The 23,386-nt window shown below is 41.5% G+C and overlaps 1 protein-coding gene across 14 annotated transcripts; it reads right to left on the bottom strand.

The window, feature by feature from the left end:
- Positions 1–115: 115 nt before the first annotated feature.
- On the bottom strand, positions 116–13,653 carry LOC109907804 (poly(rC)-binding protein 2). Of its 14 annotated transcripts, none has more exons than XR_004203650.1 (15): positions 13,450–13,600; positions 12,433–12,484; positions 12,180–12,297; positions 10,271–10,294; positions 10,143–10,175; positions 9,784–9,900; positions 9,410–9,541; positions 9,133–9,261; positions 8,875–8,949; positions 8,091–8,150; positions 1,971–2,043; positions 1,806–1,861; positions 1,422–1,591; positions 1,118–1,282; positions 116–229 (listed from the first exon to the last, which is right to left on the bottom strand). XR_004203650.1 is itself a non-coding variant. In XM_020506033.2 (14 exons), exons 3-14 carry the CDS (start codon positions 12,246–12,248, stop codon positions 1,246–1,248), a joined length of 978 nt encoding a protein of 325 aa, XP_020361622.1. In that variant the 5' UTR covers positions 12,249–12,297; positions 12,433–12,484; positions 13,450–13,612; the 3' UTR covers positions 116–1,245. The 14 variants fall into 14 exon arrangements, 8 of the variants coding, with proteins under 8 accessions (XP_020361622.1, XP_031649842.1, XP_031649844.1 ...); XR_004203648.1 differs by having other exon boundaries at positions 9,130–9,261; XR_004203651.1 differs by lacking the exon at positions 12,433–12,484 and having other exon boundaries at positions 8,109–8,150.
- Between the last annotated feature and the right edge of the window lie 9,733 nt (positions 13,654–23,386).

Here is a 23,386-nt window from a genome sequence, read left to right on the forward strand (position 1 = left end):
GGCTCAGGCAGTTGTTTTAATCACATTTGGTTTCTACATTAGCAGTAGGAAAGTTCCTCGTATTTTTACCCCAGGAAAGATGTAAATTTAAAAAATGACAGGTTACATCCAGGGGTAGTTTTAGCATTTCACATCTTTTTATTTATGTATTGAAGTTCTTCAACAATTCAGTTTGCACCCGAATCTACAATAGTTTGAAAACGTGCACAAAAACGTGAGTTTCTTCATCCTGCAAAGAATAATAAAAAATTAAATCTGATCCAGGCAAAGGAGATAGCAGGAAACTAGTGTTAATTTTAGAATCTTCCTTCAAGTTATTTGAAATGAATACCTCAAGTCTTATCCTATAAAGACACGCAATAATTGTTTTGTTTTACCCCTTGCAGCACCCTCCCACCCCTGCAGTTAAAAAAAATATTTTCTCTATTCAAAACAAATATTCCAACGTTATCAATGTTTATCTTCTATCTTAATCATTTCAGAGAAAATAAATTCATCCCTCTGGCCCGTTGTCTCCGGGTTACCATGCCCCACCCACCCTATCAGAATCCAGTACACAACAACAACAACACTCAAATGTCCTGAATAAGGAAAACATTTAAACAGATGAAAACAGGAATGACAAAATAATTATACAGCAAATAAAAGAGGTGACAGAATTCAGTTAAAAACACTCCTCATAGTCCCACTTCAGAGACATTTCAATTAGTTCCTGATCTTGTCTTTCGTTACATCTTAAGAGTACATCATTTACACCCCACGTATACCCATTACCCACAATGCCTCATTTAGGAAGTTCAGCTTTAAAGAATGGTAAATATCAGTGAATTCTAACAGGAGGACTGGTGTGTATTAAATAAACAATAAATACAAATCATCAAATACAGGGAAGGAACAGTCCACAACAGCTTGTTATTATTGGGTCTTTTTTTCCTTCATTTTTTAAATACATTTTCTAAGAAAAATCTGACATAAAAAAAAAAAAACATATTCCTTTTCAGATTTTTCCAAAAATGTTTCTTCCCCGGCTACCAAGGTCAAAACATAAATACACCAAAAAAATATCTTTAAAAAACTATATGCAAAGGGAATTTAACATAATAAATAAATAAAATACCTTGATGTAATTACAGCTGAGTAGGTAGGTGTTTAACCAAAGGATTGGTTTTTGCATTAACTTTATTGAGGGACCTCTCGGTAAAAAGTAGGGGGGGTTACGTCAGGTGCTGATGAAGATTCTCCATGTCAGTTGGCTGCCAGTCCAGTAGCTTCAGATGACAGCCTACAGAAACATAAAAAAAACAAGAGGAGATTCAAAAACTAGCCTTAAATGCAAGCCGCTTTGATTTCCTAGCCATATTGGTCCTCTTATTCTGAACCATGACTTGGCATATCAGTAGTTCCAGCGTGTTGTCCCTCACCTGGCGTTGATCAGGTACTCAGCCAGGCTGATGCTGGCAGGGGAGCCGGTGATGGTCACCTGCCTGTCAGAAGAGCCCTCCACTGGGTTGGCAATCTTGATCTGAGCCCCGGACATCTGGCGGATCTCATTGATCTTAGCCCCCTGACGGCCAATGATGCAGCCAATCAACTTAGGCCAAGGAAGGCAAGAGAGAAAGTTTCAGAATACAAGACATTTCAACCACTCTTCTCAGGAGTGAAATGGTTTTTAAACTAAAAACCCAGATAAGACAAGTATGCTACAACTAACACTAAAGAAATTCCTGAAAGATTTACATCAATCTTGGGCTGAAGTATCAAGAACAAGTAGGGAAGAGAATTCCAGAGTGGACGGGGATACTTACATCATTTGGAATGGTCAGCTCATGGGAACCAGTTTGTGCAGAAGCATCCATCCCAGCTAAAGAGAGAAAACACAAGTCAGTGCCGACAAAGACAAAAATGTTGCAGAGAATGCAACAAAAATCAATAAAATGCTTCCGGTCTCTTTTCCTCCTCTGTTGACCTACCCTGGAAACCCTGGTTGTTGGGAGCGATGGGGAAAGGGCTCTGCTGCATGGCCAGCTGGTGGAGTTTAGTAAGCTGTGGAGAGAGAGGTGGATACATGGAGAGGAAGAGAGAGAGGGTTGATGAAAGGAGAAAGACAGGAACTATAAAGCCAGGAGATACACAGGGTTATGTTCTGCATTAACACACGTATACACTACATGACCAAAGGTATGTGGACACCTGCTCGTCAAACATCTCATTCCAAAATCACCAACTCTATTAATATAGAGTTGGTCCCCCCTTTGCTGCTATAACAGCCTCCACTCTTCTGGGAAGGCTTTCTACTAGATAAGTGGTTCCCTAACTTTTTATAGGCCAGTACCCCTTTCAAAACAGTCAATCTCCAGCTGCGTACCCCCTCTAGCACCAGGGTCAGCGCACATAAGAACATATTAAACATAAGAATGGGTGTGAGTTTGTCACTTTCCACAATCCGGGTTGTGACAAAAAGCTCCATAAGACCAGGGCACAAATAATAATAAATCATTTTGCTCTTTATTTAGCCATCTTACATATAAAACCTGATTTGTTCATCAAAAATGGTGAATAACTCATTGGTTAATGAGAAGGGTGTGCCTGAAAGGATGCACATAACTGCAATGTTGGGTTGTATTGGAGAGAGTCTCAGTCTTAAATCATTTTCCACACACAGTCTGTGCCTGTATTTAGTTTCATGCTAGTGAGGGCTGAGAATCCACTCTCACATAGGTACATGCGCACCCAGCTCACTCCGGTGCGTCGCTATATCACATTTGACATTGTCTGTAAGCTTGAGTTTATTTGCACACAACAAAAAAATACAAATGATGGAAAGACCGGTGTGTTGTCCTTGTTAATGCAGACAGAGAAGAGCTCCAACTTCTTAATCATAGCCTCAATTTTGTCCCGCACATTGAATATAGTTGAGTGTCACCCAGATAGGCCAGTCGTGTGAGAAACTAGTCATCATGCAAGTGGTCAGACAAGTGAAAATTGTCAGTAAAAGAAAACTATGCTTGTCTCAATTTGTTTTTTAAAAAGTGTCAATACTTGATAACCAGCGCACTTCTATATGTTATAAAAGCATTACATGGTCGCTGCCCATATCATTGCATAAGCGGTCAGTCATTGGCAGCCTTGGCAGCAAGAGCTTCTCGGTGGATGCTGCAGTGTACCCAAGTGGCGTCGGGAGCAACTGCTTGCACACGCGTTACCACTCCACTATGTCTCCTGCCATGTCACTGATGCGTTGTGAAACAGTGTTGTTTGATGAAGGCATTGTCTGTATAGTTTTGGCCTTTCCCCCAGCCGTATCAGCAGCAGGAAGAATCAAGTCTTCCACAATCGTATGGGCTTGCCTGTCCTAGCCACTCGGTAGCTGACCATATAAGATGATTCTAGCCCCTTCTTATTAATGGTATCTATTGCTTTTCTAAGTCTTACTAGTCAAAAGTCATCTTTATTCTTGATCAAAAAACTCCCGTGGTTAATTTCTCAAATTGTCATGTTTAGTTTCTAAATGTCTGCGCAAGAGTGAAGGTTTCCCGTGAGAGAGTAACGGTTAATGTCATTGGATGTTAATTATTTGACTAGGCTACCTGTATTTGACATTGGGTTGTTATTTCGCAGAACACCGGATGGTTTAATTTTATTTTTGGCAATGAAACGAGGCTACTCAGGCGAGAACAAAACCTCACTCAAACGTGTTAAGATTTCCCTTCACTGGAACTAAGGGGCCTAGCCCAAACCATGAAAAACAGCCCCAGACCATTATTCATCCTCCACCAAACTTTACAGTTGGCACTATGCATAGGGGCAGGCAGCGTTTTCCTGGCATCCGCCAAACCCAGATTCGTCCGTTGGATTGCTAGATCTTGAAGCCTGATTCCTCACTCAAGAAAATGTGTTTCCATTGCGTCAGAGTCCAATGGCGGAGAGCTTAACAAGTGGCATCCGATGACGGTGCCAGGGTTGAAAGTCACTGAGTTCTTCAGTAAGGCCATACTACTGCCAATGTTGGTCTTTGGCGATTAAATGACTGTATGCTCGATTTTATACACCTGTCAACAACGGGTATGGCTGAACTAGCAGAACCCACTTATTTGGTGTCCATATATGTTTCTGTGATATATAAATATTTATAAACTGGGTGGTTCGAGCCGATTGGCTGACAGCCATGGTATATCAGACGTATCCCATGGGTATGACAAAGTATTTATTTTTACTGCTTTAAATTACGTTGGTAACCAGTTTATAATAGCAATAAGGCACCTCGGGAGTTTGTGGTATATGGCCAATATACCACGGCTAATGGCTATTTCCAGTCACTCCGCCTTGCACCTAAGAACAGCCCTTAGTTGTGGCATATTGGCCACATACAACACCCCCTCTGGCCTTATTGCTTAAAACACACACGTCAAAAGTTTGGAACCACCTACTCATTCAAGGGTTTTCCTTTTATTTTTATTAATACATTTTTCTACATTGAGAATAATAGTGAAGACATCAAAACTATGAAATGGAATCATGTAATGAAAAAGTGTTAAAACAAATAAAAAATATATTTTATATTTGAGATTCTTCAAAGTAGCCACCCTTTGCCTCGATGACAATTTTGCACAGTCTTGGCAAACCTCTCAACCAGCTTCATGAGGAATGCTTTTCAAACTGTTTTGAAGAAGTTCCCACATATGCGGAGCACTAGTTGGGTGCTTTTCCTTCACTCTGCAGTCCAACTCATCCCAAAATGGGTTGAGGTCGGCTGATTGTGGAGGCCAGGTCATCTGATGCAGCACTAAATCACTTCTTGGTCAAATAGTACTTACACAGGCTGGGGGTGTGTTGGGTCACTGTCCTGTTGAAAAACAAATGATAGTCCCAAGCGCAAACCAGATTGGATGGCAAAGCGCTGCAGAATGCTGTGGTAGCCATGCTGGTTAAGTGTGCCTTGAATTCTAAATAAAATCACAGAAAGTGTCACTAGTAAAGCACACCATCACACCTCCATGCAGAGAGTACATACTCTGCATTTCTCAAAGACAGGGCAGGTAAATAATAATAATTTTTTTAAACTCAAATTTGGACTCATTAGACTAAAAGGACAGATTTCCACAGATCTAATGTCCATTGCGCTTGTTTCTTGGCCCAAGCAAGTCTATTCTTATTATTGGTATCCTTTAGTAGTGGTTTCTTTGCAGCAATTAGACCATAAAGGCCTGATTCACGCAGTCTCCTCTGAACAGTTGATGATGAGATGTGTCTGTTACTTGAACTCTGTGAAGCATTTATGTGGGCTGCAATTGATAGTTTTTGTGACTGCACTTGAAGAAACTTTAAAAGTTCTTGAAATTTTCCGCATTGACTGACCTTCATGTCTTAAAGTAATGATGGACCGTCGTTTCTCTTTGCTTATTTGAGCTGTTCTTGCCATAATATGGACTTGGTCTTTTACCAAGTAGGGCTATCTTCTGTATACCACCCCTACCTTGTCACAACAAAACTGATTGGCTCAAACGCATTAAAGAAAGAAATTCCACAAATTAACTTGTAACAAGGCACACCTGGTCATTGAAATGTATTCCATGTGACGACCTCATGAAGCTGGTTGAGCAAATGCCACGAGTGTGCAAAGCTGTCATCAAGGCAAAGGCTACTTTGAAGAATGTCAAATATAAAACTGATTGGTTTAACACTTTTTTGGTTACTACATGATTCCATGTGTTATTTCATAGTTGAGGTCTACACTATTATTCTACAATGTAGAAAATAATTCAAATAAAGAACAACCTTTGAACGAGTAGGTGTCCAAACACACACTATACCAAACATTAGGAACACATTCGTAATATTGTCCTCAGAACAGCCACAATTCGTCGGGACATGGCTCTACAAGGTGTCGAAAGCGTTTCACAAGGATGCTGGCCCATGACTCCAATGCTGGGTGTCCTTTGGGTGATTGACTATTCTTGACGCAAAACGGGAAACTGTTGAGCGTCAAAAACAGCGTTGTACTTCTTGACAAACTGGTGCACCTGGCACCTACTACCATACCCCGTTCAAAAGGCACTTGTAAACAAACTATAGTTTTGGCAAGTCGGTTAGGACATCTACTTTGTGCATGACAAGTAATTTTTCCAACAATTGTTTACAGAGATTTCACTTATAATTCACTGTATCACAATTCCAGTGGGTCAGAAGTTTACGTACACTAAGTTGACTGTGCTTTTAAAAAGCTTGGAAAATTCCAGCAAATTATGTCATGGCTTTAGAAGCTTCTGATAGGCTAATTGACATAATTTGAGTCAATTAGAGGTGCATCTGTGAATGTATTTCAAGGCCTACCTTCAAACTCAGTGCCTCTTTGCTTGACATCATGGGAAAATCAAAAGAAACCAGCCGAGACCTCCACAAGTCTGGTTCATTCTTGGGAGCAATTTCCAAACACCTGAAAGTACCACGTTCATCTGTACAAACAATAGTACGCAAGTATAAATAGCATGGGACCACGCAGCTGGCATACCGCTCAGGAAGGAGACGCGTTCTGTCTCCTGGAGATGAACGTACTTTGGTGCGAAAAGTGCAAATCAATCCCAGAACAACAGCAAAGGACCTTGTGAAGACGCTGGATGAAACAGGTACAAAAGTATCTATATCCACAGTAAAATGAGTCCTATATCGGCATAACCTGAAAGGCCGCTCAGCAAGGAAGAAGCCACTGTGCCAAAACCGCCATAAAAAGCCAGACTATGGTTTGCAACTGCACATGGGGACAAAGATCGGACTTTTTGGAGGAATGTCCTCTGGTCTGATGAAACAAAAATAGAACTGTTTGGTCGCAATGACCATCGTTATGTTTGGAGGAAAAAGGGGAGGCTTGCAAGCCGAAGAACACTATTCCAACCGTGAAGCACGGGGGTGGCAGCATCATGTTGTGGGGGTGCTTTGCTGCAGGAGGGACTGATGCACTTCACAAAATAGATGGCATCATGAGGCAGGAAAATTATGTGGATATATTGAAGCAACATCTCTAGACATCAGTCAGGAAGTTAAAGCTTGGTTGCAAATGGGTCCTCCAAATGGACAATGACCCCAAGCATACTTCCAAAGTTGTGGCAAAATAGCTTAAGGACAACAAAGTCAAGGTATTGGAGTGGCCATCACAAAGCCCTGACCTCAATCCTATAGAACATTTGTGGGCAGAACTGAAAAATTGTGTGGGAGCAAGGAGGCCTACAAACCTGACCCAGTTACACCAGCTCTGTCAGGAGGCATGGGCCAAAATTCACCCAACTTATTGTGGGAAGCTTGTGGAAGGCTACCTGAGACATTGCTACCAAATACTAATTGAGTGTATGTAAACTTCTGACCCACTGGGAATGTGATTAAATAAATAAAAGCTGAAATAAAATCACTCTACTATTATTCTGACATTTCACATTCTTAAAATAAACTTTTTACTAGGATTAAATGTCAGGAATTGTGAAAAACGGAGTTTAAATGTATTTGGCTAAGATGTATGTAAACTTCCAACTTCAACTGTATATAGCCATACCATTCGGGATGCACATAAAAATTCTGTCCAACACCGATAAATTATTAGTGGCTCAGACTTAACACTGATATATATGGACAAAATACTGGCTATGAAATCATCCGATACTGATATTTCTTTAGGCAATTATCAACCGATACAAAGTCTGAAATACTGTGCAGCCCTACTTCACAGCAACAGTCAAAAATGTGCAGTCCAAAAAAAACAAAAAACGGTGCACCTCAACACAAAACAATAGATTGATTTGACAGTTAAGGCTAGCACCACAAACAAATTTGACAAAGCCTAATTTCAGAATTTCTCCCAAACATAATCAGGGCTGCAAAAGAAATTAAACGATACACATGGCAACAAACAAAACATTTAAAAGTACCAGAAGGTCTTAGCGATGCATCACTGCAGTGCATTTACTGATTGAAACTAAAAAAATTGAACTAGAGTGGTTGGGGGGGGGGGGGGGGGGGGGGGGAGAGAAGGTACAGCATGTAAGAGAGGGTGGGTGCCATGACTACCCAGGAGTGTTGATGTGTAGATATATGGGCTCACTTACAGAATGACCTTCACTTACGTCAGGCTGTGGAATGGCGTGCTGTCCTTGGACAGCGTAGGCCTGCAATGAGAGAAAAGCACTTAGGAGGGTACGTGGGAAATGGGCACGAAAAGCACACTTACAGACTTAGTATCCTGGAGACCCATGGCTGCGTTTAGACAGGCAGCCCAGTTCTGATCTTTTGGGCACTAATTGGTCTTTTGACCAATCAGATCGGCTCTGACAAAAATGTGATTGGTGTAAAAACGAATTAGTGGGAAAAAAAGATCCGAATTGGGCTACTGTCTAAACGCAGCCAAGTCCTTGGATGTCTGGAATGAGAACGCTATGGGGTAATTCAGACAACACCATACACAACAAGGATATGGACATATGGGTGACGCATATAGCCTAGTGGTTAGAGCGTTGGGCCGGAAACTGAAAGGTTACTGACCTGCCTAGTTAAATAACTGACTTGCCTCGTTAAATAAAAGGTTAAATTTAAAAAATATGCGCCCTCCAGCTAGTACTCAACCCATCTGACAGCTCAGCTACTCTACAACTACTGGAGGGGATTTCTCTCCCTTAACATAGAAACTCTGGAGGCCATTTGGCAATGGTGCTGACGTCTGCACAGTGCAGAATAACACACTACTGAAATGTAGAAAGAGACTTAAAAGTACAGTGTTATTCAACTTCCCTTAAACAACTGACAATGCTATCATTTAAAGAAAGGGAAAACTGACATATGAATTACAGACCAATTAGTTGATTAATTACAGATGAATAAGGTTGGTTTATTTACCTGACCTCCCGCAAATATGACAGGAGAGCCTGAGGGTTTGGGCCTGTAAGGGATGGTTACACCCTTAGGCGGAGACTGAGGAGAGAAACAAAATCAACCATTAGGAACTGGAAAATGTACATAAGCGGTAGTTATTTTGGAGACACTTCAAAATGTAGGACAATGATATAAAATTTAAAAAATTAAATCAGGAACCTAAGCAACATCTCAGATGAAATAGAAAAAAAGACGAGTGTGCAATGGTTCCCATACTACTACCTCGAGCATGACGACACAGATCTGCTTGACACACTCGATGATGGACTGGGGGGTCCCTGCAATGGTGATGGCACGCTCTGTGGAGTTAGGCAGCATGTCCCCTGCCACCTGTACCTGAGCTCCTGTCGACTGGAGAGAGAGACAGGAAGGAGGGAGGGTCAACATTAAGTGTTCAGAGTTCTCTTTAGAATATCTGGTGGCACAGTTCATCTAGAGACCGTGGGTGATCATTTCTAATTAGCATAATAACATACTTGTGTGGGTGTACTGTACGTACCTCTCTGATCTCTTTGATCTTGCAGCCGCCCTTGCCGATGAGGGAGCCACACTGGCTGGCAGGCACAACGATGCGCAGGGTGACTGGCGGTTGGCTGGTGGCCGTGCTGTTAGTCATCGAGCTGCTGATGTCCTGTAGGGAATCGAACGGAAAAACAAGATACACTGCTGAGGATGGCTTCGGTCCAAAGGCGTGGACTTACAGATTTTTTCTCATGATCTTTACTATGCAAAATCTGAATCGTTACATATCTTACTCAAAAATGGTGTATTGTTCATGGGTGCGTGAAAAACATTTAAATTTCTTAGTAATAGGTTTCCAGCCTGATTGAAATGTTCTATGGCTTATTTGAAATCTGTAGTTAGGAGTCAAACCTCCTCCAGCTTCTCGATGATCATGGAAAAGGCTTTAAAGATGGCGGTGGTGGGGCCTGCCAGGGTGATGATCCTCTCTGGGCAGTTCCCCTCAGAGATGTTGATACGAGCGCCACTCTGTACAAGGCAAACAGTCACGTGGTCGTGACATGTTATTCATGTGTTTTCTCATTACAATGCTAAAATATTAAGACAATATATTTAATTGCACATTCAGCGCTGGCCAAAATTTGGTTGTAACATTGCAATCTGTCAACCCTCAAGCATGAGTCATCAGAATCGGTAGAAAATGTCTAGAAGTGGCCACTACTCTCAAACTTCCTTCAATACGTTAATCAATGCAATGACGGACAACTCACCTCCTCTCTCATCTTCTTCACAGACTCTCCTTTCTGCACAGAAAGCACAATGTTTAAACAACAGTCATAGCCATGAATGAAAAGTGCAAAGCAGAACACAGTGAGAAACATCAGGAAGACACACTCACCTTTCCAATAATGCTTCCAACTTCCTGCAGACAAGAAAAGCAATAACATATTAAAATCAGTAATACATCATCATCATTATCCTCTAGATATATATACTCACTTTACAAAAGCTTTACTCAAGAATGAAAGAACCCCATGAAGTAGTGTTTTCTACCATATGCAAGTTATCTATGTAGTGTGCAGTGTAAGGTTTATATTAGTCTCGCGTTGGCATACCTCCAAAAACACGTTGTCGTCATGCCGCCGTTGGAGGTCTAGAGGATTTATTGCAAACATTTAATTTTTTCGAAGATTTTGTTTGGACGTTACATTTCAAGAAGCTCCCCGAGTGGCACAGCGGGTCTAAGGCACTGCACCTCAGTACTAGAGGCGTCACTAGACCCTGGTTCGATTGCAGGCTGTATCACAACCGGCCATAATTGGGACTCCCATAGGGTGGCGTACAATTGGCCCAGTGGCGTCCGGGTTAGGGTTTGGCCGTCATTGTAAATAAGAATTTGTTCTTAACCGACTTGCGTAGTTAAATAAAAGGTTAAAAATAAAAATAACCCTCCTCCCACACGCCTGTAGAAGGGGTGATGTGTGTTATGTGCATCACCGTTTTCCGCCCGGGTAGTTGTTGCCTACGCTAGTGCTAGTTTCCAAGCTATCAAGTGTGGCCGACTGTCTGCGATTTATATTTATTGAAATTTCAAGTAGACTGTGCTCCGGTGACAGACCTTTTCCGCCATTCGTCCACATGGCGGCTGAATATATTCAATAAGCAAATACATGTAAAACAAATATACAGTGGGGCAAAAAAGTATTTAGTCAGCCACCAATTGTGCAAGTTCTCCCACTTAAAAAGATGAGGCCTGTAATTTTCGTCATAGGTACACTTCAACTAATACAGACAAAATTAGGAAACAAATCCAGAAAATCACATTGTAGGATTTTTTATGAATTTATTTGCAAATTATGGTGGAAAATAAGTATTTGGTCACCTACAAACAAGCAAGATTTCTGGCTCTCAGACCTGTAACAACTTCTTTAAGAGGCTCCGCTGTCCTCCACTCGTTACCTGTATTAATGGCACCCGTTTGAACTTGTTATCAGTATAAAAGACACCTGTCCACAACCTCAAACAGTCACACTCCAAACTCCACTATGGCGAAGACCAAAAAGCTGTCAAAGGACACCAGAAATGACCTGCAGAGAGCTGGGACCAAAGTAACAAAAGCCTACCATCAGTAACACACTACGCCGCCAGGGACTCAAATCCTGCAGTGCCAGACGTGTCCCCCTGCTTAAGCCAGTACATGTCCAGGCCCGTCTGAAGTTTGCTAGAGAGCATTTGGATGATCCAGAAGAAGATTGGGAGAATGTCATATGGTCAGATGAAACCAAAATATAACTTTTTGGTAGAAACTCAACTCGTCGTGTTTGGAGGACAAAGAATGCAGAGTTGCATCCAAAGAACACCATACCTACTGTGAAGCATGGAAACATCATGCTTTGTGGCTGTTTTTCTGCAAAGGGACCAGGACGACTGATCCGTGTAAAGGAAAGAATGAATGGGGCCATGTATCGTGAGAAATGCCGTGAAAACCAGCGTGCTGCAAATGTTCTAAAATGTTTCGTTTATATTTTTAGTCCCTATGTACTGTTGCTCCTACGGTACTAATCTGGTGCGCACCTTTGGAGCTCCGCTCAAGCATGGCATTTCATTAGTTTGACGTTTTGCGAGGAGTCTGTTACACCGGCTTCTGGCCCGTCTAGACGATTTTTGCAATGGAACTTCCCCAGGCTTCCTGGTTCATGACGATGCTATGTTTATGCTGACTACACAGTAATGAATGAGGTGTGTGAATGGAACAACCACGGTGTAATGGTCATATCTTTTATCGTCCATCTCCTGTGCACACTCACCTTTCCGTGCATAAGGAGTCTAATGGTTAGGGTGACATTGAGCCCTCCTTCAATCACACCGGTGTCCATAGTTGTTGTAGTGTTTGAAGTCTATATTCGCCAAGAAGTAGTATTTGGTCTTCAAGACGAGAGGGAGCAGAGAAAAAAAAACAGAAGTGTTAAGTTACAGATGGCAAACAATTGATGAAAAAAAATATTCAAGCAAGAAACCAACTAGTCCTACTGACTTACATTTTTATATTTAGTAATTTACCATTTAACAGATTCCAGAGCAACTTGCAGTTAGTCCATTCATCTTACAATAGCTAGGTGAGAAAACCACATTTCAATCATAAGTACATTTTACAGGATTTAGCAAATTTACTTATATTGGTTCTGATAAAAACAGTGAAACTAGCTACTGAGAGTGCTGACCAGGGCATTGTTACCTTAATTAGCAAATTTACTTATATTGGTTCTGATAAAAACAGTGAAACTAGCTACTGAGAGTGCTGACCAGGGCATTGTTACCTTAAAATCATCCTAAGACTATGTTAATCGAATAAGTGAATCCCATTGTTTAACTTGATTCATTACACCCAAGGTTCACTAACTCTGCTCATATTACAGTGTATTGATTCAGATATAGTTTAGCTAATGATTATGCAGCGAGAAAACCAGACGTAGCTACTAGTTAGCTACATTTATTTACACCATGAAAATACATAAAACTGATTTATCAAAGCCAACGTTTGCTTACTAGTTAGCTAGTACTAGTCTGTACTTAAATTACTTAAGCATGGCAAAAAATTGTAAGTTCATTACTTTTGGATAACAAGATTGCTCGTTATAACGGAAAAATTGTATTTAAAAAGCCAACTGACGTTAGTTAGTTCCAGTTGCCTGTATGTAACTTAGTATGATAATTAGTTAGCTAACGTTAGCTTGCCTGCTAGCAGCATTTCTAGCTAGTAACCCTGGTGACATTGGCTAGTTACCTAAAGATTTAAAACCTAAAGTTGATGAACCTATGAATTAAATACGGTCCCTACTCAGTCTTGGTAGAATGTGGATAGCTTCAGCAATATTGTGCAAACTGCTCAATGGCTAGATAGAAACGGATAGTAGTAGCTAATCAAATCAGAATGAGCGCAATGCTAGCAAGCTAGCCTAGTATGTGACGATTAATCCGCTATTTTGAATGCTGCGGCCTAGGTCCTGAATCACTCAGGCGCAGTTAACTCTGTCCTTCACACTCCAAAGAAAATTGAGTTAGTTAGGGCAGCCTTACCCGAACAGTCCCGTGAGGTGTGTTTAAGGGGAGGGTAGAAGGGGAGAGGTTCGGGAGGGAATTTTAAAAGGATTCGGGGAAGAGGGAAGAGACGCTGCTGCTTGATCGGGCTCCACTCTCCTGCTTAGCACAAAAGACAACAAAATGAAAATCGTTCAACTTTCACCTTTAACCCGATCCTCCCCCACGATTTAACCCCGCCCACTAAAAACCTTGGCCCACGTCATAATATTTCTCAGTTGGCAAACACACTGAGGTAATGGGCACAGTCCCACGCATTGGTGCTGGTAAATAGATCGATTTTTACAAACCATTTTAGAAAATATAAAATATATATTTTGGCTGCGCTGAGTGACTATATGACGGCCATATGAACAACAAGAAACGCATTGAGCTAAGAAATATATATTTGTACTTTTCTTCAATTTTTTTGGTATCTTATTCTTTTGTTGTGAATTAACAGTAAAGAAGGGTCTTACATTTGTGTTAAAAGAGAGCAGGGAATACAATATAGGTTTGTGGCCTTATGTAGCAAAGCCACTGATGTGAGAGTAATTTCACCAGATGGCCATGCACAGTTAGCTCATTACTGGAAAAATAGCAAAGTATGTCTGGGCAAAAGCTGTTATTCAGAATGGTGTTGGACAAAGATACACAAAGGCTTCCAGATAACACTTTACAATAAGGTTCCATTTGTAAAGGGTTTATAAAAGGTTCTAATTACGTTATTAACGGTTAATTGATCAATTGTAAATGCCTTATAAACCAGGAATAAACAGTTATATATTGCAATAGCTGGTCAGTGTTTGCCAAATAGTAATCCAATGTTTACCTCCAGTTATTAACCATTTATAAATGCACTTACAAAATCAAACCTTATGTATTATCATGCAACCTTATTTTCAATAGCTGCACAGTTGAACAATATTTATTTTCTCACTTTTGGGTGTGGTGCATTGTTGTCATCCCAGGAACAGAAGAGGTTGGTTTGAAACCGTGATGTCCTGGCAAAATGTACATCCAGAAAATATTTCAACCATCATTACCCCTTACCAGATTACCCAGCCTGGTTTCATAGACTAGACGTAACATAGTAAATGGAAATCCGGAACACTGAAATTATACTGAACAAAAATATAAACACAACATGCAACAATTTCAAAGATTTTACTGAGTTACAGTTCATATAAGGACATCAGTCAATTTAAACAAATTCATTTGGCCCTAATCTTTAGATTTCATATGATAGGGCAGGAGTGCTTCACCCACCGGGAAGCCAGGTCCAGCTAATCAGAATGAGTTTTTCCTGCAGTCTGCATGCCAATTGCACGCCCCCTTAAAACTTGAGACATCTGTGGCATTGTGTTGTATGATAAAACAGAACATTTTAGAGTGGCCTTTTATTGTCTGCACCGTCAAGAGCATCCAGACTGGTTGCATCACCGCCTGGTATGGTAACGTCTTGGTATATGACCGTAAGGCGTTACAAAGGGCAGTGTATACGGACCAATACATCACTGGGGCCAAGCTTCCAGCCATCCAAGACCTATATACTAGGCGGTGTCAGAGGAAAGCCCACAAAATTGTCAGAGACTCCAGTCACCCAAGTCATACTGTTTTATCTGCTACCGCACGGCAAGCGATATTGGAGCTCCAAGTCTAGGACCAAAAGGCTCCTTAACAGCTTCTACCCCCAAGCCACAAGACTGCTGAACAATTAATCAAATGGGACTAATACATTGACCCCCCCCCCCCTCCATTTGTTTTGTACACTGCTGCTACTTTCTGTTTATTATCTACCTACATGTACAAATTACCTCAACTAATCTGTACCCCCGCACACTGACTCGGTACAAGTACCCCCTGTATATAGCCTTGTTATTGTTATGTTATTGTGTTACTTTTTAAAATTAATTTTACTTTAGTTTATTTGGTAAATATTTTCTTAACTCTTGAACTGTACTTCTGGTTAAGGTCTTGTAAGTAAAGCATTTCACGGTAAAGTCTACACTTCTTGTATTCGGCGCATGTGACAAATAACGTTTGATTTTATTTGATTGTCAAAAGCAACCCACTAGTAACACAGCCACCTGGTGCAGTCAATGGCTCATTGTTCCAAAACTGTTCGCCTGTTTCTACGTCGTCAAGCCAGGACAACTTCTTCTTCGATGAGGTTTATCGGCAGTTGGCATCCAGTCTTACCTCAGGCCAACAGTCTGAAAGGATGGAACACCACCACTCAACACACCCTGTAACTCTTCTGACGTTAAATCTCTCATACCCAAATACTTATCTGCAGCTGCCACCCCAACCTTTATTTTCTGCGACTTACTTTCCATCACTGCAGTACAGTTGATAACCATTGCTATGAACACTAAAAAGCCAATCTAACTGAAGCATATATCACTCGTTGGCCTATCCAAGAAGGCATAGCAGTAAGTCGTCCTGTCGTGTCGTGTCCTTTGTATATATTGTTTCTTTTTCGTTTTTTACATATCTTTCTTCGCATATCTCTTTAAAATCATTTTGCTAAACCTAAGCTTCCAAATACTCTCCTGCAACCCGCCTCACCCAATGTAGCTATTTTTCCTAAAGTATTTATATTTACTTCGGAACCCCTCAACTTTAGCTCGGAAAGCTTTCGCCAGTTCGAACAACGCGACTCTAACCAGAGCATAACGGACCTATTTATTTTTCATCCCCGGATTCATCCCCGGATTCCCACCGCAAACGGAACATTTTTCAGCTGGATCTTCACAACTAGCTATCTAGCTAAACCGCAACCCCGGATGATTACTCCTGGCTAGCGTTTCCACCCACTTAGCTTGAAGCTAACCCGGCCAGAGCACCTGTGCTACGACCGTAGCATACTCCTGGGCTACAATAGCCGGGCCCACGACCGGTCTATCGATGTCACCACATGAAGAGGAATAAACAAACTCACCCCATCGCGACGTCCCCCAAAGGCTAACTCTCTAGCCCTCGCTATCTCCCTGCTTGCTAATTCGGCCTGCTAACTGCTAGCTTGTCTAGCTCCGGTCCGCTAACTGCTACCTTGTTTAGCCCGGGCCTACGAACTGTTAGCTTGTTAGCACAGGCCTGCTAACCGTCTGAATCGCCGCGTCCCAAACACTCACTGGACCCATATTTACTTTCTATCTCTTTTTGATTTTTAATTTGTTTATACCTTCCGGAAACCTGCCTCACCCAATGTGATATGGAATCGCTATTATTTTTTATTTTTAGAACACACTCAAGAACCTCCAGAAGCTAACCAGCTAACTAGCTACAAGCTATTTAGTCATTGTTAGTTTTTTTTACCTGGATAACACTCGCCAGTCCAGCTTCCCTGCCCCATCCACCGCTGCCCCCTGGACACTGATCTCTTGGCTACATAGCTGATGCACGCTGGACTGTCCATTAATCACGGTACTCCATTCTGCTTGTTTGTTTTATCTGTTGGCCCCGTTGCCTAGTCAACGCCATTTTACCTGCTGTTGTTGTGCTAGCTGATTAGCTGTTGTTGTCTCACCTACTGTTTTAGCTAGCTTTCCCAATTCAACACCTGTGATTACTGTATGCCTCGCTGTATGTCTCTCTCAAATGTCAATATGCCTTGTATACTGTTGTTCAGGTTAGTTATCATTGTTTTAGTTCACAATGGAGCCCCTAGTTCCACTCTTCATACCCCTGATAACTCCTTTGTCCCACCTCCCACACATGCGGTGACCTCACCCATTACAACCAGCATGTCCAGAGATACAACCTCTCTCATCATCACCCAGTGCCTGGGCTTACCTCCGCTGTACCCGCACCCCACCATACCCCTGTCTGCGCATTATGCCCTGAATATATTCTACCATGCCCAGAAACCTGCTCCTCTTATTCTCTGTCCCCAACGCTCTAGGCGACCAGTTTTGATAGCCTTTAGCCGCACCCTCATACTACTCCTTCTCTGTTCCGCGGGTGATGTGGAGGTAAACCCAGGCCCTGCATGCCCCCAGGCACCCTCATTTGTTGACTTCTGTGATCGAAAAAGCCTTGGTTTCATGCATGTCAACATCAGAAGCCTCCTCCCTAAGTTTGTTTTACTCACTGCTTTAGCACACTCTGCTAACCCTGATGTCCTTGCTGTGTTTGAATCCTGGCTCAGGAAGGCCACCAAAAATTCAGAGATTTCCATACCCAACTATAACATCTTCCGTCAAGATAGAACTGCCAAAGGGGGAGGAGTTGCAGTCTACTGCAGAGATAGCCTGCAAAGTAATGTCATACTTTCCAGGTCCATACCCAAACAGTTCGAACTACTAATTTTGAAAATTACTCTCTCCAGAAATAAGTCTCTCACTGTTGCCGCCTGCTACCGACCCCCTTCAGCTCCCAGCTGTGTCCTGGACACCATTTGTGAATTGATCGCCCCCCATCTAGCTTCAGAGTTTGTTCTGTTAGGTGACCTAAACTGGGATATGCTTAACACCCCGGCAGTCCTACAATCTAAGCTAGATGCCCTCAATCTCACACAAATCATCAAGGAACCCACCAGGTACAACCCTAACTCTGTAAACAAGGGCACCCTCATAGACGTCATCCTGACCAACTGGCCCTCCAAATACACCTCCGCTGTCTTCAACCAGGATCTCAGCGATCACTGCCTCATTGCCTGTATCCGCTACGGAGACGCAGTCAAACGACCACCCCTCATCACTGTCAAACGCTCCCTAAAACACTTCGGTGAGCAGGCCTTTCTATTCGACCTGGCCCGGGTATCCTGGAAGGACATTGACCTCATCCCGTCAGTTGAGGATGCCTGGTCATTCTTTAAAAGTAACTTCCTCACCATTTTAGATAAGCATGCTCCGTTCAAAAAATGCAGAACTAAGAACAGACCTGACTGCCCTCGACCAGCACAAAAACATCCTGTGGCGGACTGCAATAGCATCGAATAGTCCCCGTGATATGCAACTGTTCAGGGAAGTCAGGAACCAATACACGCAGTCAGTCAGGAAAGCTAAGGCCAGCTTCTTCAGGCAGAAGTTTGCACCATGTAGCTCCAACTCCAAAAAGTTCTGGGACACTGTGAAGTCCATGGAGAACAAGAGCACCTCCTCTCAGCTGCCCACTGCACTGAGGCTAGGTAACACGGTCACCACCGATAAATCCATGATTATCGAAAACTTCAATAAGCATTTCTCAACGGCTGGCCATGCCTTCCGCCTGGCTACTCCAACCTCGGCCAACAGCTCCGCCCCCCCCCCCCCCCGCAGCTCCTCGCCCAAGCCTCTCCAGGTTCTCCTTTACCCAAATCCAGATAGCAGATGTTCTGAAAGAGCTGCAAAACCTGGACCCGTACAAATCAGCTGGGCTTGACAATCTGGACCCTCTATTTCTGAAACTATCCGCCGCCATTGTCGCAACCCCTATTACCAGCCTGTTCAAGTATACCCACTACATGTACAAAGTTTCCATCTTATGCGTTGTGCATGTGTAACGGCATTCGTCTTCCTCTGACGAGGAGTATGAGAGATCGGACCAATACGCAGCGTGGTAAGTGTTCATGATATTTAATAGAACGGAACACTTAATGACAAAAAACAACAAGAGAACGAGAATGAAACCGAAACAGTTCTGTCTGGTGCAGACACACAAAACAGAAAATAATCACCCACAAAACACAGGTGGGAAAAGGCTACCTCTAAGTATGATTCTCAATCAGAGACAACGAACGACACCTGCCTCTGATTTAGAAGCATACCAGGCCAAACATGTAGAAAATATAACATAGAAAAAAGAACATAGACAACCCACCCCAACTCACGCCCTGACCAACCTAACACAAAGACATAAAAAGAAACTAAGGTCAGAATGTGACAGTATGAAATATGAAAAATGATGAAAGTGTTTTTGTTAAGAGGGGGACATGATTTTAGGAGCTATAAGCGATAATTGTTTAACATAAACTTTGCACATTGACAAGTCATGCCCCTGAGTGAGGTCAGATTTTGTCAGCCTGATGGAACTGCTATTTCGAACAAACTGTATGAAATGATGGGTTAAGAATGAACATATCCGATCAGAGAGGCGTAGAGCTGCAGCTTTACGTTTAAAGTGGTTTGAACTCTGAATCTCAACACAAGGTATCCCCCTTTCCCACACACTGGACACATACTGCTTCTTTCTCCAATGTGTAACGAGCGTCGTCGTAGGTGGAAGGAGGTGAGGACCAAGGTGCAGCGTGGTAAGTGTCCATATTCTTTAATAAAGTACTTGAACACTGAAAAAATTAATAAAACGACAAACGAACAGTCCTGAATGGTGCTGGAAAAACACTGAACAGAAAATAAACACCCACGAAACCCAGGTGGAAAAAGGCTACCTAAGTATGATTCTCAATCAGAGACAACTAACGACACATGCCTCTGATTGAGAACCATACTAGGCCGAACACAAAAACCAACATAGAAAAACAAACAGACTGCCCACCCCAACTCACGCCCTGACCATACTAAAACAAAGACAAAACAAAGGAACTAGGTCAGAACGTGACACAATGCTACACATTCCTTTGTCTCATGCCCTTATGCACACGTCCCAGACCTAAGAAACTCCCTTCTACACACTGCTGCCACATGCCCATAAGCTTGACACCTGTAACAACATAATGTATTTGGCACACAAGCCCGTACTGGATAACTGAAATATCCTAACTTAACTTTGTCGAGCAGAGACTCAACATCTAAACTCAAAAGAACAGTCAATGAGGCTTCTGATTCATCACATGCCACGTCTGTGTCACACCAAACTAGGAGCAGCACAAACAAAGGGAATCTTTCCCTTCAATTGGTCTTCTTTCACATTTACTGCTACCCTAATAATCACTCCTTTCAATGGTCCCCTTTTCTTGAGTGCAAAATAAGTCACATTTCCTGTCCCAATTCTTTAGGCGCAAAGCGCCTGCTCCCTCTGGCCAGCAGAAACACAAACACACAAGACCACTTCAGGTATCTTTACCGATTCCACAGCACCCAACTCCGTTTTCACCCACACTGAAACCACAAATGGATCAGCCAAAAGGCAGGGATCCACTTTCTCCAAAAATGTCACTCCTAGCGTCACAGACTCATCTTTATCCTGACCATCAGTGCAAGCCTCTGGCTCCAAGGACTTCACCATTTCTGATAATCCGCCCTCATTCACTTCTATTTTTCCTCCAGACCTCGATGCGGAGTAAGGCTCACTCTGCTTATACTTTCTACCATTCTTCTTCGACAAACTATTTCACTTTTACCCGACATTTTTACCCAACTCAAGCTCCTTCCTTCCTCTCTCTCTTCAACCTCCTCTGCCTCTATTTTTTCCTCCATTCCTCGCCCGTATTCCAATTATATGTCTGCTTATGATAATATAGTACTTCTCCTAACATGCATCTCGTTGTTGCCCTATCAAGGGACGCTGATTTCTCTCATCCAGCGACAGGTCTCAAAAACTACGACAATCACAATGTTCCATTTGTTCTTTTTGTATGTTTTTATGGTGCGCGTGCGTTGGAGATAAAATTGAATAGATTTTATCTAAAATTTCCAAATGTTATTGTGTTACAGACTGTATTTAAAATGGATTAAATATAATTTTTTTTGTCACTGGTCTACACACAATAGCCCACAATGTCAAAGTGGAATTATGTTTCTCGAAATGTTTACAATTTAATAAAACCATTTAAACTGAAATGTCTTAAGTCAGTAAGTATTCAACCCCTTTTTTATGGCAAACCTAAAAAAATTCAGGAGTAAAAATGTGCTTAATAAGTTGCATGGACTCCGTGTGCAATAATAGTGTTAAACATGATTTTTGAATGACTACATCATCTCTGTACCCCACACATACAATTATATGTTATCAGTGAATTTCAAACACAGATTCAAAAACCAGGTATGTTTTTCAACGACTCGCAAAGAAGGGCACCTATTGGTAGATGGGTAAAATTGAAAATAGCAGACATTGAATATCCCTTTGAGCACGGTGACGTTATTAATTGCACTTTGTATGGTGTATCAATACACCCAGTCACTACAAAGATACAGGCGTACTTCCTACCTCAGTTACCGGAGAAGAAGGAAGTCACTCTGGTATTTCACCATGAGGCCAATGTTGACTTTTAAACAGTCACAGAGTTTAATGGCTGTGATAGTAGAGAACTGAGGACGGATCAACAACATTGTAGTTATTCCACAATTCTAACCATATTGGCAGGGTGAAAAGAAGGGAGTCTGTACAGAATACAAATATTCCAAAACATGCATCCTGTTTGCAACAAGGCACTAAAGTAATAATGTAAGAAATGTGGCAAAACAATTATCTTTTTGTCCTGTGTTATGTTCTGGGCAAATCCAATACATCACATTACTGAGTACCACTCTCCATATTTTAAAGCATAGTGGTGGCTGCATCATGTTATGGGTATGCTTGTAATCATTAAGGACTAGGGAGTTTTTCAGGATAAAAAAAAGGAATGAAACTAAGCAAAAGCAAAATCCTAGAGAAAAACCTGGTTCAGTCTGCTTTCCACCAGACACTGGGAGATGAATTCACCTTTCAGCAGGACAATAACCTAAAACACAAGACCAAATCCACACTGGGGTTGCTTACCAAGAAGACAGTGAATGTTCCTGAGTCGCTGAGTTACAGTTTTGACTTAAATCTACTTGAAAATGTCTAGCAATGATCAACAACCAATTAGACAGAGCTTGAATTATATAAAAAAAGGAGACATACCCAGAAAGACTCAGCTGTGATTGGTGCCAAAGGTGCTTCGACAAAGTACTGACTCAGGGTTGTGAATACTTATGTAAATGAGATATTTCTCTCTTTCATTTTCAATAAATGGCCAAAAATGTCTAAAAACATGTTTTCATTTTGTTATTATGGGGTATTGTGTGTAGATGGGTGATTTTTTTATACATATTTAATACATGTTTTATTCAGGCTGTAACACAACAAGATATGGAATAAGTCAAGGGATAAGCATACTTTCTGAAGGCACTGTAGATACCACCCACTTGTGCTTGCTTGACTCCCCTTCATTATCATATTGGATCAAGAAATACGTAAATAAATAAATTAATCATATTAATTAATAAAATGAAAGATAGTGGGATTAATTATTTAAATAATTATTTATCTATTTATGTGTGCATTTATGTATGTATTAATGTATTTATATATTTCTGTGTGCATTTATTTACGTATTAATTTATTTCTAATTAAGGCAGATTTGGTCCTCCAAGATCATCTCAAGATCTAAAGCCATATTATTGGTATGGTTCGCTGGTTTCTGAAAAATTCCCCAGACTTTGTGAGATCTGCCCATCTGTGAAACACGCTTGTAAAAAAAGACGACCATGTTGTGTTGACAGTGACATCATGATGTGACAGTGCGTCATGAAGAATCCTGACGGATGTAATAAAATTTCAAATTAAATGATAAAAAAGTTAATAAAAATAATCCTGATGGATGTGGCTATGAGAAGTGTGCAAAGGCCAGTCAGAAGAGATTGTGCGAAAGAAACATTGTTCACAAGATACAAATGTTGACAGAGGAGAGAGGGTAAATTCTCTATCCAATTTGTTTCACTTTTGAATACAGAAGTTCTGCTGGATGATTTAGCATGCTGCTCAGCTAAGTAGCTAATGTTTGCTAGCACCTGCTCTGTCCTACCTAGCAAGCTTGGAAACATTAGCTAGCCAGCTAGCTAGCATTAGGTAAAAACCTAAAACTTATTTTTGAATATAAACATTCTGCTAGATGAGTTAACACAAGATACTCTGGCATTATATAGCTAACTAGATCACGTTTTCTGTCTGACTAGCAAACGTTAGGTGCCACTTATCTAGCATGACAGAGTTTCCATGCAGTTTGTTTAGCTTTTGTGGATTAGCATGC

This window comes from Oncorhynchus kisutch, linkage group LG17 (genome assembly GCF_002021735.2).
Source record: "Oncorhynchus kisutch isolate 150728-3 linkage group LG17, Okis_V2, whole genome shotgun sequence".
Classification (NCBI taxonomy): domain Eukaryota; kingdom Metazoa; phylum Chordata; class Actinopteri; order Salmoniformes; family Salmonidae; genus Oncorhynchus; species Oncorhynchus kisutch.

Excerpts from the sequence above, each read along its gene's own strand:
- LOC109907804 (XM_020506033.2), bottom strand. The coding sequence starts at position 12,248 with ATGGACACCGGTGTGATTGAAGGAGGGCTCAATGTCACCCTAACCATT. Across the intron at positions 8,151-8,874 it reads TCATATTTGCGGGAGGTCAG|GCCTACGCTGTCCAAGGACA; the intron begins GTAAATAAACCA and ends CTCTCATTGCAG. Across the intron at positions 1,592-1,805 it reads AGCTGACCATTCCAAATGAT|TTGATTGGCTGCATCATTGG; the intron begins GTAAGTATCCCC and ends CCTTGGCCTAAG.